The following is a 20,806-nucleotide window of genomic DNA, read 5'->3' as shown; positions in this document are numbered from 1 at the left end:
ACTAACTCCATAAGATGTCAGTAACTTCTTTTGAAAGTAATAATGGCTAGAAATCTCCAAATAATTCCTGGATTGTTCAAGTGTATTTGTGGGAAATGTTGGGATTAGGCACAGGTGACAGTGTTTGGATGTGGCTTGTTCTTCTTCGGAATCTTATGCTATCAGGTCATATAATTCGATCAAAGAAATTTAACAGATTAAAATAAAAAGACTCAGAGAATTATTAAAGTATTATTTAATTTCACAGCAAATCAATTCAACTGGAAAGAAAAATCATGTCAGACAAAATTTCATCTCCTAGGAAGCTAAGGAATACAAAGTTATTAGTCCTGCAGATGAGGAGGAGATTGTGATCTTATAACATTAGACATGATAACAAAAACAGTCAGTGACCATTCCTGGATTTCAGAAATAACTGGAGAGCAAGATTGGAGGAAACTATCAAGCCTTGTGGTGTGAACACCACACCAAACAAGAATGACTTTCTTTGCACAGTACCCTCCAGAGGGCACCTTTGACCTCAGCATTCCTCAGGCTGTAGATCAGGGGGTTCAGCATGGGGTTGAAAAAACTGTAAAACAAGAAAAGGATCTTCTGCTGTTCCTCAGGGTGCTCTGACTTGGGGGCCATGTACATGACAATGGCACTGCCAAAGAAGAGCCCTACCACACAGAGGTGGGAGGAACAGGTGGAGAAGGCCTTTCTGCGGCCCTCCCCTGACTGGATCTTTAGGATGGCCATCAGGATGCATGTATAGGAGACTAGAACAAAGCACAGGGGCCCCACTAAGATCAATACACAGGCTGCAAAGATGACAACTTGATTGAGTGTTGTGTCAGCACAGGCCAGCTTGAGGACAGACAGGATTTCACAGAAGAAGTGATTGATTTCATGAGGTCCACAGAAGGGAAGCCTCAGGATGAGGATTATATGGACCAGAGCCAAGAGGAAGCTAAATATCCAGGAAATAGCAACCAAGATGGTACACACTCTCCAATTCATAATGACAGTGTAGTGTAGTGGATGGCAGATAGCTACATACCGGTCATAGGACATCACGACAAGGAGCACACATTCTGTGTGTGCAAAAGCCAAGAAGAGAAAGGTCTGTGTTATGCATCCAGTGAAGGAGATGGACTTGGTCTCATCCAAGAGGTTTACCAGTGTTTGTGGCACTGTGTTGCAGGCATAGGCCATATCGACAATGGCCAGGTGGGACAGGAAGAAGTACATGGGAGTGTGGAGTCTGGAGTCTAGGCAGATCAGTGCAAGGATAGTCCCATTGCCCAGTATGGTAAACGTATAGAAGAGAGAGAAAAGTAGAAAAAGAACTAGGTGAATCCTAGGGCCAAGACAGAATCCCAGCAGGATGAACTCTGTGACCATGGTCTGATTTTCTTCCATTTCACTATGAAAGAAGATATAGAGAACTGAGACTCAATTCTTGCAAAATACGGATTTATCATTTATCTCAGATTTTTAGCAACATGAGAAAACTATTAGTAAACATCAAGAGAATGTATTCAATTCATTAATAAGTTAATGATATATTATTAAAAAGTTGTGTACAAACTATAGTTTTAACTGACACCCAATTTTTGAAAGAGTAATACATTTCCAGTGAATAATTGTCTTGGGAGAACTTATAGTGTAGCAAACCCTATACACAAAACAATTGTGAAACATAATTTACCTCAGAGTTTTATGCATACAAGGAGTTACTGAGGTCTCTGATTCTAACATCACAGCAACACAGAATGAACACAAATCAAGTAGTGAAAAGACTTTTCAGATCAGAATAATATCAAAATAGAAAAAAGTGATAGAATTTGCATTTGTTACTTTACGTGTGTAAGTCATAGCTAAAACATAGCATAGAGGATGCCTACATAATTTCACTGAAAGAAAAATCCTAAAACAACTTTTCTTTTTTATGATTGGGTTGTATGCTCAGCAAGTGGACATTTGATCAGTAAGAAAGTTCAGGGCCTTTGTGGAGCACAAGGTAATGTAGAGATGTATGCATAGAATTTGAAACATTGTTAGTAATGAGGAAGGGGGTTGTGGAAATTATGTCTAATGACAATAATATATGATGTTGTGTGTCTTCTTATTTGTGTATATTCATCCAGGATATGTATCATTGCCTTGAAACCTTGACAATAACCACTGTTTGGTTATTTTCTGGCTAGTCAAGTGGGACATTCACAGAATTATTAATATGTTCTAGGAAAATGAGGTAATTTTTTGTTTCACCAATGTATTACCACCCAAACTCAGTGCATGGGTGTTCTTATAAACATTCAAAGATTTGGAAGGGTGCTTGATAAGCCCCTATATAAATACTCTTGCAGGCAAATATATACTATTTATGTAGACCTCTCTATGTTTTCTCTGAAGATTATTAGCATAGAATAAAAATAAGGAAGAAATGGGCTGGTTTTGTTGTTAATCCATTTCCTCATATTTGCAATACACACTTTATATTTCCAAAGCATTAGAATTTGCAATTTACAGTGGAAAAACATTGGCTGATCTTGACCTTAATAATTAAACATGTTTCTAGTTTTTCATAAATAGCATTGCTTTGGAACAATTTCTAGTTTAATTAACATTAGTACCAAGGGAGAGGTTAAAGAGTTTCCCAAGGAAATTGCCATTACGGGCAGATTTTTATTTTGAGAAAGACACTCATAAAATAGACATACAACTGATGACAATAACAAGGTAGAAGTGGAAATAAGACTACATCAGCAAAAGTAGAACTGGAGAGTTCAGGGCTATCTGAAAGCTTGATGTTACGTGTTTTCTCCTCCATGTGTGGAAGGTGGATTTAAACAACTCAGGAACTCATGTATAGTCAGTTTCATGAAATACGTGTGGAGACACAGTATAAAATCAAGAAGGAGATGCGTTTGGAGTGTAGAACTTGGACAAGGAAGGCAGTATTTGGCAGTGCATAAGAAATGACATATTGGGAAGGGACAAGAGAACCAGTTGTAAGAAAGATCCTAGCACCTGATGGATGTCGATAATCTTCACGGATGGCTTTGAGTGATCGCTTATCAGTAACAGAACTGAAAATGATCTCTGACTAGCTCTTCTTACTCTCATTCATGTTCTTCAGCAACTGTCAGGTTATAATTCCTTTTCTTGAGCAGATACCTCTGTAGAGACAGAACGTACAATTAGCAAAATTCTCTGCAAACATTTCAGTTACATTTTAAATTTCAAATAAATAAGGTTTCAATATTATGGTATATGCCTTGTCCTCCTGTGACTTGACATAGCATGATACTGTTGTTGAAGGAAATTTTCAGTTTGGTCTAATATCGGGGTACCAGACTATGTAAATGGGGCATAAAGTTTAATTTTACACACGATGCATGGGAAAAAAACCCTAGGTTAAAAATTTTTTTCAGAGCAAAAAAGAAATACAGATAACATGCTTGGTACATTAGAAATCATTTGGTACACTTGCCCATTGTTTATTATAAAGCTGGGAAGCAGATTTGCTTGCTTTCTAAATGTGGCAATTGAACTATGTTTGTTAAATGGCAAATAAATGAATAAATGTAAACAAATGAATACTACTAGCTATTGTTGTCATAAGAGGTCTTATTTCTTTTACAATAAAATCTACTCTAATTATTCTAAGTTCAGTCCTTCTCCCCACAGGGAATGAGTCTTTCAATAAAGAAAAAAAATCATTGCTGTGATCCATATCAAAGTAACATCTTTTAGATGGGATAAGATCACTTGAAGGGTTCACAAAATATTAAGCACTTGAATTTAGAATATATTAATCTTTATAATCCTTTTCATTTGATTTCAAAGCAATGTATCTAAAGTTAATTAAAATAATCAATTAAAAACCAAACAGCATATTTCCAGGGGCTGCAGGTACTTCACTTCAAAGTATGTTCCAGTTACAAGTGTAAATTTAAAGAGTTATGATTACATACATTAAGTTATGTATGCATGACTTCAGAAATTAAAAGTTGTCCAACGGGTATGGTTAATAGATGATCTGGTTACTCTAAAGCACTAAAGGAAGAATCTCAGAAGGAAGGCATTTCTTCATACATGAGCAAAATATCATCACTTGCAATGTATCATTTTAAAAAGTCAGTCTCAAGTTTGATGAATTATCCATTTCTATGGTAGGAGGCATGGGCAAAGCAAATTCCTACAGCCATCCTCACACCATTCCTCAGTTGCTCATCTCAACTGAAGGCTGCTTACTTGCACCTAACAAAGAAGTTGTTACTTCTCTTTCTTACATATTGATGAGGTAGAGACTTTGCCAAGTTATCATATGGAGTAAGGATTGACAAATTAAGTGATTTTTTTCATAGGCCAGGAAGAACTGAAGGTGACATCTTACTGAATTATCTCTTCAATAATCTTTGAATGTGAGTTAATCATCTAGTTCATGTACTGTGTGTACCCAGCACTGAAGTAGTACTTGGTATAACAGACTGAGATTGTAATGCTATAAGGATATTGTTGTAAACATGTGCTTCAGAGCAGAGAGAAGACATGAGAATGTAAATATTAAATATAAAAGTTTACTAAATAAAAGACTTAAATAATTGTTGAGAACATCATTCTTTTTCCACTTTCCTGATACCTCACTTCCCTCCCCTCACCAAAATTCATTCTCTAGATTCCAGAAAATATAACAGACATGCTTACTTATTGACTATATTCTAGGACCCAGATATGTCTTGAAAGTTATATGACAGATAAATATAAGACATAAACTTAATATGCATTTGACCTTTACAGTCCAATGCAATAAACAAATGCATTTTTACAGTACTGACAGGAATGAAATGGAACCTTCATAAGACAATATGTGTTAATATCAATAAGAGGAAACATCACCCTGTAACATATTCTACTATAATTTTTGTTAAGTAGGAAAGTTATTCTACATATTTCATCTAAAGTCATGATATAGAAATTACTATTTGTACAGAATATGAATAAGCATGTATATTTAGCATTCATAGAATTTCTCATCATGATATAGAAAGAAAGAGTGGCAATAACAGAGGAAGTTAAGCAAAGACAAGATGCTTCAAGCTGTCTGGGAGGAATTTATGGTGAACTAAATTTATACAACCTTGTTGACTCACACATTAACACCCAAGAATATCAGAAGAGGAAACAGCTGGAGGCTGGCACAGCATCCTAATCCTGCAGAGTTACTGGGGAACATAGAACCCTCAGGTCTGCTCCCACTTGAAATGCAGCAGAATCCTCAGGAAAGGAGATTTTATTCTCTGAGGGCTCAGCCTAGTTGGCTGCTCTTGAGTCTCCTTGGAGGGGCAGGGCCATGAGACATCATGCCCCTCTGTGGGAAGCAAAGACAAAGAAATTATCTCTTTCTATCCCCAACAGGACAAGCAGCTAAGAATCACAGATAAGAAGACAACTCTGGAACAGCACCCATCAGAATTTGTCAATACTGATTGTCATTTTTAAGTCATAATCCCCATTTCATTATTTTCATTCTAAGATGCTTCTAAGGAACTTCTCAAGAAGCAGAACCAATGAGTGAACTTTTAGAACCTTCTCTGAAGCTCAGCCTCTCCTGGATGGAATCTAGATCTGCTGGTCTGTAGTAGAAATGGGAAGTTTCGATCTTAAAAACTTTTATGATTGAAAGTCACACTCCAAATTACAGATACTGTGGGAGCTGCATAGGAAGGCAGAGGAGGATTGGGGAATTCAAAGAGAGGCCATGGTATCCCAGAATGGCCTTTTGAGACCTATCTTAAGCAGTGTATGAACCACCAATTTAGGTCATTGATTAGAAGAAGTACTCTCACAGCCAAGTGTTGGAGGTGCATGCCTTTAACCTCAGGATGTGGGAGGCAGAGGCAGGAGGATTTCTGAGTTTAAGGGGCAGTTTGTTCTACAGAGTGAGTTCCAGGACAGCCAGGGCACACAGTGGTTCAGAACTTCTGGGAAGACTGCAGTCTCCACCATGTGGCTTCCCTCATGAGTTGTTATCTAAAACCATTCTCACTTTCATTTCTTTTTCTTTTGATATTAGACATTGAAGAGAGAGGGAGAGGGAGAGAAATTTCATTGAAGCCACTCTAAAATTTATAAATCAATGTATTCATTGCATTGTAATTCTGGATGTCTGGAGTTAGAGCATAAACAAAAGGGAGAATGTGGTTTCTACATTTGCAGGGCATGTTCACATCTGCTACGAATGTATGTGTGATAAAAATAATCATTTTTCTTTCTTTTTCTTTTTTTTTTTTTTGGTTCTTTTTTTTTTTTCGGAGCTGGGGACTGAACCCAGGGCCTTGCGCTTCCTAGGCAAGCTCTCTACCACTGAGCTAAATCCCCAACCCCTTCTTTATTTTTCAAAATATGATTCTCTGTGTAGCCTTGGCTCTCTTGGAACTCATTCCGTAGACCAAGCTGGCCTTAAACTTAGAGATCTGCCTGTCTCTGCCACCTGAGTGCTGGAATTAAAGGCATGTACTACCACTGGCTGGATGAAAATGAACACATTTAAAAAAGGAAGCCCCAAAATACTGTCCCCTCTATGAAACAAACTGTATGTAGGATACAGTCTCCACAATTTTTATCTCCTTTTGTGCCCATATGAACTATCATTAATGTAATTAAATTCTGAATATTATAAAATTTTAGGATACTAAAATTTGGAAATCAGTATGGCAGTTCCTTAGGAAACCAGAAATAGATCTACTTCAATATGCAGGTATTGTATTCCTGGGGATATAGCCAAAGGGTGCTCCATTATACTGCTCAACCATATGGATTGCTGCTCTATCCGTATAATCCAGGAATTTAAAGGAACCTAGATAACGCTCAACAGGATAGTGGATTAAGAAAATGTGTACATGGGGCTGGGGATTTAGCTCAGTGGTAGAGCGCTTACCTAGGAAGCACAAGGCCCTGGGTTCGGTCCCCAGCTCCGGGGGGAAAAAAAAGATTTTCAGCCAGAATACAGCAAATACAGAGGCGAATACTAGCAGCAAACCACTGAATTGAGAATAGGACCCCCGTTGAAGGAATCAGAGAAAGAACTGGAAGAGCTTGAAGGGGCTCGAGACCCCATATGTACAACAATGCCAAGCAACCAGAGCTTCCAGGGACTAAGCCACTACCTAAAGACTATACATGGACTGACCCTGGACTCTGACCCCATAGGTAGCAATGAATATCCTAGTAAGAGCACCAGTGGAAGGGGAAGCCCTGGGTCCTGCTAAGACTGAACCCCCAGTGAACTAGACTGTTGGGGGGAGGGGGACAATGGGGGGAGGGTGGGGAGGGGAACACCGATAAGAAAGGGGAGTGGGGAGGGGGATGTTTGCCCGGAAACTGGGAAAGGGAATAACACTCGAAATGTATATAAGAAATACTCAAGTTAATAAAAGAAAAAAAAATGTGTACATTTATTACACAATGGAATATTACTCGGCTGTTTAAAAAACTGAAATCAGTAAATTCACAGGTAAAGAAATGAAACTAGAAAAAGATCTTCCTAAGTGAGGTAACCTCTTAGAAGACCCAGAAAGACCAATGTTACCAGAATATACTTACATGTGGATAGTACCTGTTGTACATGTAAATGTGGCAATAAAATGACTCCTCGTGACATCCTGCTATACTCATAGATTAGTGCCTTGCTCAGCAATCATCAGAGAAGCTTTCTCCTGCAATAGATGTAAACCAAAACAGACACCCATAGGCGGACATGCAGAAAGCAAGAGACCTTGAAACACTCAGCCCTAAAAGACATCCATCAAATCTCTCCTCACAGGGCTCAGGGAACCCTGTGAAAGTCTAGATGAGCCAAAACAGATGGAGGACAGTAAGAAACCAAGGCCTTTTAAACACATAGGAGAGAAGCATGTGTGAACTCAGAGGCTGTGGAGCCTGCACAAATTCTGCAGGGGTCTGCAACAGATGGGGTCCTAGAGTTGAGAGGAGAAGCTTCTAACTTAGAAAGAAAACTGACAAAGACTCGCAAATTAAAATTTAGTTTCTCCTAAGGAGTCTCACTGGGGAAACAAACTATTCCTATGGGTAAAGCACATGCCCAGCTGTAGATGCCAGCATAAAATGAATCCCCTGGAATATTTGGAGGTTCCTTGTCTCATAACATGTTAGGGCTTTCTTCGTCTTGAAATTTTGTCTTTTGATTATTTATTTATTTATAATTTTGTTTCTTTTTTCTTCCTCCTTTAAACCATTCAGGTTCTGATGGTTTCTAGTTTTGTATTTTAATGGGATTTCTGACTGTGTGAATGAGTGGTCCTTTCTGACTATTTCTCTTCCTTGTGTCATTTCTTAGCCTTAGCCTCTTTTACTTCTGTTTGTTTGTTTTAGTCTATTCTGATGTGTCAGTTTTTGTTTTATGCTATTATATTTTATTATTATCTCTTAGAAGCCTGTATGATTTCTAATGAAAGACAGAAAGGGGGTGGATCCAGATGAAAGTGGAGATGGGTCAAAACTGTAAGTAGAGGGGGAGAAAATTTTAATCATTAAACAGTATATAAAAATCTATTTTTATAAAATAAAAATCCTCATTTTATACACATATACATCTGTCTGTGTGTCTCTCTGTCAGAAGAACAAAAAGGCTTGAAGCTAAGCAAGGCAAACTAAAAATTTCATAATTCTAACAGAGTTTCAAGAAATGAAAAACTTCAACTACTTCTTTTCTAGTACACAAGCAACTAATTACAAGACCATACTCACTGTAGCAACCATGTGTCCTAGCCAGGTGCCATTGTGCTCTGTGACTTTTCCTGAGGAGAAATGAACAACGTTGCTCTACCCCACACAGGGCATCTAAGTCTATCTTAGAGAACCAGTGAATTATTGGGGTTGCTTACATGAATCAAGGTAAATGAGGCATATGAGTTGTTATTCAAATGCAACTGCATTCCCAAAAGCCTACATATTGTTTCCCTAAGTTCTTTGTACAATTTCTTGGAAGTTAGGTCTTTGGAGTGTATCCACAGCAATTGTTACTACCTAGAAAATCTCAGAAAAGACCCCATAAATCTCCTAAATTCCATGAACTTTCTGAGACTTGTTTTATGTACTTTCTAAGTCTTGTAAGTTTCATTTACTTTCTAAGCCTCACTCTAGAATGATACATTTCAATTCTGAGAATGTAGCTACACATATCTTTATGGTGTTGACTATCTGGAGAGAGAAAAGGAGGCACATAAATATTTGAATATACAAAGCCAACAGTGCACTCAGTTTTAATTTAAGTAAAAATATTTATAATATTTAACAACACTGATAATTTTATTTCCACGGACATTTAAAACTTTTGTGCATAAAGTACATCTAGAAGTTAACTACTATTTAATTGAAAGTAGCAATACTCATAAAACTATAATATAAAATATTAACCTATAATACAAAACATAAATTCAGAGAGTGTGACAACTGATTAAAATAAATTATTGTTGAGATTTTTTGAAATATTTTTGAGAATATCGTTTAATATATTTTAATAATATTATTTTCTTTCTCAATTGCTCCCTTCAGGATAAGAGACCTTTCCTTATATCTATCTACCAATCTTTAGATTCTTTCTCTCAACCAGGGAAATTTGTAAAGGAATCTCCCCCCCACTGTGGGAAGAACACCAAAGATGTTGGGGGTGTTTCTTCAGGATAGCATGAGAGAAGTATTCTGGGTGGAGAATGGTGGCACAGTTCTTCACTATGTATCTGAGTGGTTTTGATTTCAAAAGGAAGATGTTTATTAGAAATGTATAGAATCAAAAAACAAAGAAGGGAGTGTTTTTGATTTTTTTTTTTTTTTTAGCTATTAGTGTTGTCTTAATCAAGGCACAGGGCAAAGATAGCCTCTTGTATTAGTGCTGAATATGAACAGTTGTTATGAGATGCCTTGCTTAGCCTAACCTAAGGGTCATGTTTTTACCTAGGGGTACAAGCAGAAGAAATATGGGCAATGTATTAAGGCTGTGGGTATGAGATTAAAATATAGGATTATAGTTATTCAGTATGTGGTGTGGGTCTCACAATGAGGAATTAGGATTGTCCCATGAAGTGGAGACATCTTCTGGGACTGAGCATTCAGCTCATGCAACCAGATACTCCTAGTATATAGTGTCAGAATTAAGTCATACAACATCCTTTTGGTATTCACCAGAGAACAGATTGCTTAATTTCTGAGGATCCCCTCAACAACTCCCCTGTCTCAGCATGAAGTACTGAGCATATTAACATAAAAGTAGAAAAAAATCACCTTGATTTTTCTCCATTGTTCTACAGGATGTCAGTATCTGGCTCTCAGACGGTTCTGAGACCCTAATAGATTGTGGTCATCAGTGTTCTTATGTTGTGAGTGATGTCAGTACACAGACACAACAGACAAAACAAATAATTCTCCTATGAAATGAAACAACCACATAAAACAAAGAAAATGGTAAATTAAAAAGGGCTGTTGTTATCATAGAGAAGCAAGAAAACAAAGCCTCCCTGTGGTCTGGTGATATAGCTCAGCTGTCAGGCCCTGTGAGAACACAGACAAATTTATGTCCCTCCTAGTTTTTCTAAGAGTAATAGCAAGTTATATGTAAATAATCTACAGTAGAAATAGTTGAAGTGTAGTCCATGAGTCACCCATCAACAGAACAGGAGCGTCTGTTGAACTTGAGCATCTACCCCAATCCTATTTAGACCCATCAAATCCAAATCTATATTTTTGTCATTTCTCCAAGTGATCTGAAGGTACAAAACATCATGTAATGAAAAATATTGGACTATAGTCCTCAGCAAAGAACAAGCAACAATCTTACAGGTCAGCAACATAGTTGCAGGTCCCCATGATACCTTGGAGATAAATGGATAGACTCCGTTCTCTCATTTTGGGATATGAGACCTGATATCTCAACATTATTCATGCTATTCTATAGTACATGGACTTGTAATTAGGGACATTCAATTTGAAGGACTCATAATTTCTGCATTTTATATGAGTAAGGGTAATATATATATAATAACTTGCAATAATTAATTTTAATAATTAATAACCTTAAAGTAACTACTTTCCCAATAGTTTCGCAATTTCTCTGTAACCACTCTGGTAGATGTGATTCATTAGTGATATTTACCGTGTAAGAAAATTTCAAGAAGGTTTACCGGAAGTCCCACACCCGCGGATCCCGGCCCACAGCAGCTCTCTGCTCCCAAACCCCGTGGGAGAGAGACCTCACCGCCTGATCAGGTGGGCACTCCTGAGGCTGCAGAGCGGAGGAGACCGCCGGCGCTGCCCACCCCTGCCCACATCCCTGGCCCAAGAGGCAACTGTGGGGGGCCTCTGGGTTCCCGTGGGGGAGGGCCCAGGAGCAGCAGGACCCCTGCGCCTGAGACACCGCCGGAACCTGAAGGAAACAGACCGGATAAACAGTTTCTGCACCCAGATCCCGTGGGAGGGAGAGCTAAACCTTCAGAGAGGCAGACACGCCTGGGAGACCAGGGGAGGCTGCACTCTGTGCACGTCCAGACGCCAGAGGAGAACACCAGGCATCATCTGGAGCCCTGGTGTGTGGAGGCTCCCGGAAAGAGCGGCGCAGATCTTCCCGGTTGCTGCCACAGCGGAGAGGACTTAGGCAGTACTCCACGAGCAAACTTGAGCCTTGGAACCACAGGTGGGACCAACTTTTTCCCTGCAGGAAACCTGCCTGGTGAACTCAAGACACAGGCCCACAGGAACAGCTGAAGACCTGTAGATAGGAAAAACTACACGCCCGAAAGCAGAACACTCTGTCCCCATAACTGGCTGAAAGAAAACAGGAAAACAGGTCTACAGCACTCCTGACACACAGGCTTATAGGACAGTCTAGCCACCGTCAGAAATAGCAGAACAAAGTAACACTAGAGATAATCTGATGGGGAGAGGCAAGCACAGGAACCCAAGCAACAGAAACCAAGACTACATGGCATCATCGGAGCCCAATTTTCCCACCAAAACAAACACGGAATATCCAAACACACCAGAAAAGCAAGATCTAGTTTCAAAATCATATTTGATCATGATGCTGGAGGACTTCAAGAAAGACATAAAGAGCTCCCTTAGAGAACAAGTAGAAGCCTACAGAGAGGAATCGCAAAAATCCCTGAAAGAATTCCAGGAAAACACAATCAAACAGTTGAAGGAATTAAAAATGGAAATAGAAGCAATCAAGAAAGAACACATGGAAACAACCCTGGACATAGAAAATCAGAAGAAAAGACAAGGAGCTGTAGATACAAGCTTCACCAACAGAATACAAGAGATGGAAGAGAGAATCTCGGGAGCAGAAGATTCCATAGAAATCATTGACTCAACTGTCAAAGATAATGTAAAGCAGAAAAAGCTACTGGTCCAAAACATACAGGAAATCCAGGACTCAATGAGAAGATCAAACCTAAGGATAATAGGTATAGAAGAGAGTGAAGACTCCCAGCTCAAAGGACCAGTAAATATCTTCAACAAAATCATAGAAGAAAACTTCCCTAACCTAAAAAAAGAGATACCCATAGGCATACAAGAAGCCTACAGAACTCCAAATAGATTGGACCAGAAAAGAAACACCTCCCGTCACATAATAGTCAAAACAGCAAACGCACAAAATAAAGAAAGAATATTAAAAGCAGTAAGGGAAAAAGCTCAAGTAACATATAAAGGCAGACCTATCAGAATCACACCAGACTTTTCGCCAGAAACTATGAAGGCCAGAAGATCCTGGACAGATGTCATACAGACCCTAAGAGAACACAAATGCCAGCCCAGGTTACTGTATCCTGCAAAACTCTCAATTAACATAGATGGAGAAACCAAGATATTCCATGACAAAACCAAATTTACACAATATCTTTCTACAAATACAGCACTACAAAGGATAATAAAGGGTAAAGCCCAACATAAGGAGGCAAGCTATACCCTAGAAGAAGCAAGAAACTAATCATCTTGGCAACAAAACAAAGAGAAGAAAAGCACACAAACATAACCTCACATCCAAATATGAATATAACGGGAAGCAATAATCACTATTCCTTAATATCTCTCAACATCAATGGCCTCAACTCCCCAATAAAAAGACATAGATTAACAAACTAAATACGCAATGAGGACTCTGCATTCTGCTGCCTACAGGAAACACACCTCAGAGACAAAGACAGACACTACCTCAGAGTGAAAGGCTGGAAAACAACTTTCCAAGCAAATGGTCAGAAGAAGCAAGCTGGAGTAGCCATTCTAATATCAAATAAAATCAATTTTCAATTAAAAGTCATCAAAAAAGATAAGGAAGGACACTTCATATTCATCAAAGGAATCCACCAAGATGAACTCTCAATCCTCATCTTCGGTTGGTTTATATACAAGTGTGCAATTTCTAGGCTTGAAAGTAAAATGATGCTATCTGGTGCTGGATAGAGGAGCCTTATTTTTTATTATGGCAGCTTGCTATTTTTGTAACATGGTGATTTGGTTGAACACAATAAAGTACAGTAGTAACTGATCTCCCCTTCTTCCTGGATGAGTGAGGAGATGATTAAATGTTGATGTCAGCATCCTTGAGCATATTCAGATGAGCTTCTGCTTCTGTTGAAAAGGATGCTGTGTTTGATTGTGGTCCGAAGCTTTGAAGCACTACTTGGCATCTCCTTCCTTGGAGGTCTCACTGTTTAAACATAACAGATTTGATAGCTTGTTGGTAAGGTGAGGTCCAGCTTGTCTCCACTAGGTCATCTTCATGTGAATCCGGTGGTTATACGGTTTTGTTCTAGGGATATTTCATTTTTTTAATAACGGTTTTAGCTGACATTCATGGAGAGAATGAATCCTTAGAACTGTGCCACTAGTGAAAGGAAATCCTGTCTAGAGTATGTTTCTTTACAAAGCTGTGTCACACCATCCTTTGGGCCCTCTGCTGGAAAAGTAGAATCAAGTCTCAAATAATGCCTTTTAAATTGTATCTTCTAGTATTATAGATGTAGGACAGTACTGTATCATACCTCTGTGGATGTAAAATAGCTTGTACCTGCTTTATGATACGTAGTAGTGACTGTGCTAGTAGTAGTGACAGAGCTGTTTTTAATGATGTTGCTCAGAATGTTTTCTTTCCAGATGATGATTGAGAAGCTAATTTAAAAAAAAAATGGTGCCAGGTACCACAAGAGTAACAGAACTGTGCTGTTTTCTCGGGTTTTGTTTTTTTACTTTTTTTTTTTAATGGAGTGTGCTGGATGTCTCTACAGTTTTGTTCAGATGACTGCAGAACCTGGAAAAGCTGTTGCTGCTGTTGATGCATAACACACTGCTATTATTGGTCTTTTTATATAAATATAAATATATATATACAGATATATAATTTGAATTTTTTGAAACTTTAGCTGTGCTGTCAACTTTGGAAAAAAGTATCCCCATTTACTGTGTTGAGTTGGCACTGTACAGAAATTAACAGCCATATTGGTCTAGAAATGTTGAACTTAAGTTTTTTCCATTTGTACAGGGGTAACACACTGTATTAAATATGTAAGGTCTTATCTACGTGGGTTTGATTACAAAAACTAATAAAGTATTCTCTAAATTTAAAAAAAAAAGAAAAAAAAAGACTGTAACTCTATGTCTGGGACCTAATATCTTCAGCTACTTGGTTGTTTCCTTTGAAAAACAACCCTTTAGAGCTGTGCCAGAACAACCAAAGAGGCAGCAGACATTTCAATCTTCTGGCCTACAATTCGAGTGTAGCAGAAACATCTGCCTTCTTCCTTTAAAACTAAACCCCTGGACCTATGTGAGCATTTATCCATGTAGAATTATACATATGTAATATATCCCATAATGAAGACTATACTGAAGCCACTTCTCTTGCTTCCAGATCTCTGCACACCATTAAGTTTAATCAGTAAAATGAGTAAGTGGAAGAGGATTTCCTGACTGCCGAAGTGTGTCCTCTGGTGGAGGAAGATGCCCTTCATCCATCCCTCTTTCCTCATCCCTAAACTGTGATCAGATGGCAGGAACTGGATCGATGTCTCAGACTGTAGAGGCCAGACATCCCAGAACTATAGAATATAAGGGACCTGTCGCCCAAGGAGTCAAGTGGACAAAACATTGTGGCAGTCCTCATTTGCCTGTTTTAAAATTTCAATATGAAAAATAAATACAAAATATGTCTTGTGGATGAAAAAAAAAAGAAAATTTCAAGAAGTGTGTAAATCTAGAGTGGGATGTGACTAAGGAATAGGAAGATGTCTAAGTACTGCCATGCTTAGGCCAGATGGAGGCCACCCATCTTTCAAGTGATCTTAGATCTGCAACAACCACCTTGATGATTATGGTTTTGAATACAACAATTAAGTCTGATTAAATTTTTGAATACAAAAACTAATTCCTTTGTCTTGATGGAGGGCTAGTGTAAGGAAAACTCTAAGAAGCATCCGTCTCATTCTACTCAGCTGTGAGGTTTGGTAGGAAATGACATCTCTCCTCTCTTCCACTGTATAACTTGCTGCTCCTGTCTTTTCGTAGTGCTTCCTTGATCTTAGTGTGCCAGGTCCTGCTTGGCCATGTACAGGATGGGGGTGACATGGTTCTTAGCCCTGGAACAGAGCTAGTAGTGTATGGGCCTGCAAAAGTGTTTATGGTTGTTGTGGGTACAAGGCTTGTTTGAATAATAATGTAAATATTTTCATATTCTTCCTTTGAAGAATGTCCTCTCTGTTAGTTAATGACTCCCTAATTATCAGAAACAGCATGGGAGGTGAGGGTGTGACTAATGTCTCAGCAAAATGGCAAATGATGGGAACTTCAGGACAGCTCTTAAGGCTGTGAGAAAGATCTCTGAAAGCATGAGTTCAATAATATATAATTTCTCAACTATGCAAAATATAAGGATGCAATATGAATTGGATAAGAAACTTTGCAGATCTAAAAGAACACAGACAGTTCTGGGGGGCTGTGATCTGTGATCTGTGACTGAATTGATAAGTAAATGAAAGAATGCACCTTGGTCTGTAGAGCTGTGCTATCTGAGATCTCCAGAGAAAGCTCTCTTGAACAGAAACAAGAGAGCTTGGACCCAGGATTTGACTTCAAGTTGTTCTTTTTGCTGTTCCCAAACACCCCTTCTACAGGACCCCCTGACCAAGCCAAGGCTGGTCCTTGGCATTACAGTAATTCTTTTTTTAATTGGATACATTTTATTTACATTATTAATATTAGTCCCTTTCCCAGTTTCCCATCCATAACCCCCCTGTTAATTCTTAATATGCCCACTTCTTTTCACATTTCAGTGTAGAGTTAAAATGCTTTCTTTTTTGAACAAATTTATGTCAAAAAGAGAGGAGAAAGAGGGAGAGAAGGAAGAAGAGAGAGGAAGAGGAGAGAGAGAGAGAGAGAGAGAGAGAGAGAGAGAGAGAGAGAGAGAGAGAGAGACTGGGAGAGAGAAGATAGAGTGAGAATGACTCTGAATCAAGATATTGTGGTTCCAGGTCATACATAGCTGGCCTAAATCTCCATGCTCAATGAAAGTCATCTATATTCTCAACTTCTTTGTGTTACATTATTCTCTAGAAGTATAGTGATTCTATGACTATCAGTATCATTATGCAGGAAAACTAGCCCCTTCTGCCTGACTCAGTTAAGCTTACCATGAAACATATTCAGCTGTGAAAAATCTGCCTTTATTCACAATGTTCTATTTTTGGATATCTAGCTTTGTATATTTGAAAGACTGATATACTGGTAGACATATGTATCTAAGTAGAGAGGTCCAGGAAGTCAGACTGTTTAAAAAAGAGTCCAATCCACACTACTGTGTGGAATGCATCCACCCAAGAATGATTATATTATCTTTCTCATGTTTTTTATATGAGTCAATGAAATGAACCATTTAAAATTCTATCAATATGTAATATTTGCCACTCAGTAAGTGATAAACTCTGTGTGACTTCACTTAAACACCTTTATTAAAAGTGGACGAAGTATTAATTACCAATAAATAAAGAACACATAGTCTTTTCAACACATTAGACATTTATCATCATGATGACATTGGGCAAGACTGAACAAGAAAAGTCCATTCCATTTCAAGAAAAAAAATCATAAAGCTCCTTGAGAATTCACCTGAAATTTCTGGGGATGTATTTCTACTCAAGTATTGGTTAACTAGGTCAAATAAACAAAACTCAATCTACTACCAGACTGGAGATTCAATTAGATACTGGCATCTATCTGTAAAGCTTACTATCTAGGTGAGAGATGCACTAGGAGGACAGTGACCCTCGTAGGTAGGTCCCAAGCTTCTGGACTAACAGACGTAGAGGTGCTGATGGAGATATGCTAGGAAACCATGCATAGAGAAAGTCTGTACACGTGTGTAAATCATAGTTCATCATCTGCAGAATCCCTAAACTACCCAAAATTGTGGTAATCTGATTTTCACTTTCAGCTTATTTAAAGAGATAATATTCATGCTTACCCCTTTATTAGTTACTAATGAACCATGGACTACCTGATCTATAAATGATATTAAAGCTCTTTCAATATCGGTGGGTTTTGAAAAAAAAAACCCTCTGTGTAATTTGTAGAATGGACAAGTACAACTGTAGGAGACTGGGAGAGTTCTACATTAGGGCTTTAAGAATCACAGTCTTGGGCTGGAGAGATGGCTCAGCGGTTAAGAGCACTGACTGCTCTTCTAGAGGTCATGAGTTCAAATCCCAGCAACCACATGGTGGCTCACAACCATCTGTAACAAGATCTGATGCCCTCTTCTGGTGTGTCTGAAGACAGTGACAGTGTACTCATCATATATAAAATGAATAAATAAAATCTTAAAAAAAAGAGTTTTTAAAAAAAAAGAATCACAGTCTTTGGATGTAGCTTGTTTTCTTCTGGGGGGGGTGCATCAAACTTTATTGATGGTATTCAAGAGAGTAGGGAGGACTCCTTAGGCTCCTCTTTTTTTTAATGGGGGTCTGGACTGGAAATTGTGAGGAAGATATTCAGTATTGGGGGCCGAGTTGGGACAGGGACTGCTTAGGAACTGAGGGTCTCTCTCTTGCTCTCAGTGTCCTTGATGGGGTGGGTGGCCAGGGCTTCTTACTCCTTGGAGACCATGTAGGCCATAAGATCCACCACCCTGTTATTGTAGCCATATTCATTGTCACACCAGGAAATGAGCTTTATAAAGTTGTCATTGAGAGCAATGCCAGCCACAGCATCAAAGGTGGAAGAATGGAAGTTTCTCTTGAAGTCACAAGAGACAACCTGGTCCTCAGTGTATCCCTGGATGCCCTTTAGTGAGCCATCAGATGCCTGTATCACCACTTTCTTGATGTCATCATATTTGGCAGTTTTCTCCAGGTGGTATGTCAGATCCACAACAGATACATTGGGGGTAGGAACACAGAAGGCCATGCCAATGAGCTTCCTGTTAAACTCTGGGATAACCTTGCCCATAGCCTTGGCAGCACCAGTGGATACAGGGATGATGTTCTGGGCTGCCCCATGGCCATCACACCACAGCTTGCCAGAGGGACCATCCACAGTCTTCTGAGTGGCAGTGGTGGCATGGACTGTGGTCATGAGTCCTTCTACGATACCAAAGTTATCATGGATGACCTTAGCCAGGGGTGATAAGCAGTTGGTGCAGGATTCATTGTTGACAATCTTGAGTGAATTGTCATATTTCTCATGGTTCACATCCATCACAAACATGGGGGCATCAGCTGAAGGGGCAGAGATGATGACCCTTTTGGTCTTACCCTTCAAGTGGGCCCTGGCCTTCTCCATGGTGGTGAAGGTGCCAGTAGACTCCACGACATACTCAGCACCAGCATTACCCCATTTGATATTAGCGGAATCCCGCTCCTGGAAGATGGTGATGGGCTTCCCACTGATGACAAGCTTCCCATTCTAGCCTTGACTGTGCCATTGAATTTACCATGGATAGAGTCATACTGGAACATGTAGACATGAAGGTGAGGTCAATGAAAGGGCCATTGGTGGCAACAATCTCCACTTTGCCCGATGTAGAGAAGGCAGCCTTGGTAACCAGGTAGCCAATACAGCCAAATCTGTTTAGACCGACCTTCACCATCTTGTCTACAGGATAAAGCTGGCACTGCATGAAAAGATATCTCTGGAACATGGAGGAGCAGAGAGCTGCTTGTTTTCTTCTTAATCGTATGATACATGTAATATGTGAGGTTGTATAATTAGAATTTTGATAAAATGTATTCAAATTTTGGGCCCCAGAAAATGAATTAAAATATCATTTAATTTCATAGCTAGTAAGTTCAACAAAAGAAAAACAATTATTTTGATAAAATGTCATTTAGCAGAAAACCAATGGATGCACCATATATATGTAGTATTTTTTCCTCCAAATTAAGAGACAGCATGTGGTATTATGCAATAAACAAAGATAAGAAGAAAATAGTGATTTTTCTGTATTTAGGAAATAATTGGGGATTGAAATTACAGAAAGCTGCCAAGACTTGTCCAAATATCACACCAATTGGGAATGATTTTTGTTGCACAGCGACCTCCTAAGGGCACTCTTGACCTCAGCATTCCTCAGGCTGTATATCAGGGGATTCAGCATGGGGTTGAAAAAACTGTAAAACAAGAAAAGGATCTTCTGCTGCTCTTCTGGGTGCTGGGACTTGGGTGCCATGTACATGACAATGGCACTGCCAAAGAAGAGCCCTACCACACAGAGGTGGGAAGAACAGGTAGAGAAGGCCTTTCTGCGGCCCTCCCCTGACTGGATCCTAAGGATGGCCACCAGGATGCATGTATAGGAGACTAGTACAAAGCATAGGGGCCCCACTAAGGCAAATACACAGGCTGCAAAGATGATGACTTGATTGAGTGTTGTGTCAGCACAGGCCAGCTTGAGGACAGACAGGATTTCACAGAAGAAGTGATTGATTACATGAGGTCCACAGAAGGGCAGCTTCAGAATGAGGACTAAATGAACCAGAGCCAAGAGAAAGCTTACTATCCAGGAAACAGCAGCCAAGATGGTACATACTTTCCAGTTCATGATGACAGTGTAGTGTAGGGGGTGACGGATGGCCACAAATCTATCATAGGACATCACCACAAGGAGGACACATTCTGTGTTTGCAAATGTCAAAAAGAGATAAGTTTGCATCATGCAGCCAGCAAAGGAGATGGACTTGGTTTCATCCAAGAGGTTTACCAGTGTTTGTGGCACTGTATTGCAAGCATAGGCAATATCAACGGTGGCCAGGTTGGAGAGGAAGAAGTACATAGGAGAATGTAGCCTGGGCTCTACGCAGATTAATCCAAGGGTAAACCCATTCCCCAACAAAGTAAAGATGTAGCAGAGAGAGAACAATGCAAAAAGAGCTATGTGAATCCTCGGGCCAAGACAGAATCCCAGCAGGATGAACTCTGTGACCATGGTCTGATTTTCTTCCATTTTTTCTATGAAGGAGAGATAGAACGTTCTAGGAGATGAAATTATATTAAAACATCTTTTTTCAAGTTTTTTCAAGTGCAAAATACTTTTAAAATATACTCTTATAAACTTATTCAAGTAAATCAATGAATTAAATATTAGTTATCAAATAGTAAAATTGCCTGTCCATCTACTCACATTTCAAGGTTGGCGTCCAATTTTCAGAGGATGAAATATGTCAGTAGTTACTGACCTGGAACCACTGGCACTGATGTAATTAAGGACTACCAAACCTATATGAACAAAAGTATCATGAAATAGTGTTTAGGTTCA

The 20,806-nt window shown here is 39.1% G+C and overlaps 2 protein-coding genes and 1 pseudogene across 2 annotated transcripts; all 3 read right to left on the bottom strand.

The window, feature by feature from the left end:
- Window positions 1-441: 441 nt before the first annotated feature.
- Or2a20 (olfactory receptor family 2 subfamily A member 20) lies at window positions 442-1,404 on the bottom strand. Its single transcript, NM_001000974.1, has one exon. It carries the CDS (start codon window positions 1,402-1,404, stop codon window positions 442-444), a length of 963 nt encoding a protein of 320 aa, NP_001000974.1.
- A 16,737-nt stretch (window positions 1,405-18,141) lies between these two features.
- On the bottom strand, window positions 18,142-19,141 carry LOC108350809 (glyceraldehyde-3-phosphate dehydrogenase pseudogene; annotated as a pseudogene).
- A 411-nt stretch (window positions 19,142-19,552) lies between these two features.
- Window positions 19,553-20,494, bottom strand: Or2a51 (olfactory receptor family 2 subfamily A member 51). The gene has a single exon (NM_001000843.1). The coding sequence runs from the start codon at window positions 20,492-20,494 to the stop codon at window positions 19,553-19,555; it is 942 nt and encodes a 313-aa protein (NP_001000843.1).
- Window positions 20,495-20,806: the final 312 nt, after the last annotated feature.

Source organism: Rattus norvegicus, chromosome 4, assembly GCF_036323735.1.
Source record: "Rattus norvegicus strain BN/NHsdMcwi chromosome 4, GRCr8, whole genome shotgun sequence".
In the NCBI taxonomy this organism is placed as follows: domain Eukaryota; kingdom Metazoa; phylum Chordata; class Mammalia; order Rodentia; family Muridae; genus Rattus; species Rattus norvegicus.
Note: the sequence above shows the minus strand (reverse complement) of the source record. Positions and strands in the feature narration are given on the sequence as shown.

What these genes read in the sequence shown, in the direction of transcription:
- Or2a20 (NM_001000974.1), bottom strand. Translation starts at nt 1,404, where the DNA reads ATGGAAGAAAATCAGACCATGGTCACAGAGTTCATCCTGCTGGGATTC.
- Or2a51 (NM_001000843.1), bottom strand. Translation starts at nt 20,494, where the DNA reads ATGGAAGAAAATCAGACCATGGTCACAGAGTTCATCCTGCTGGGATTC.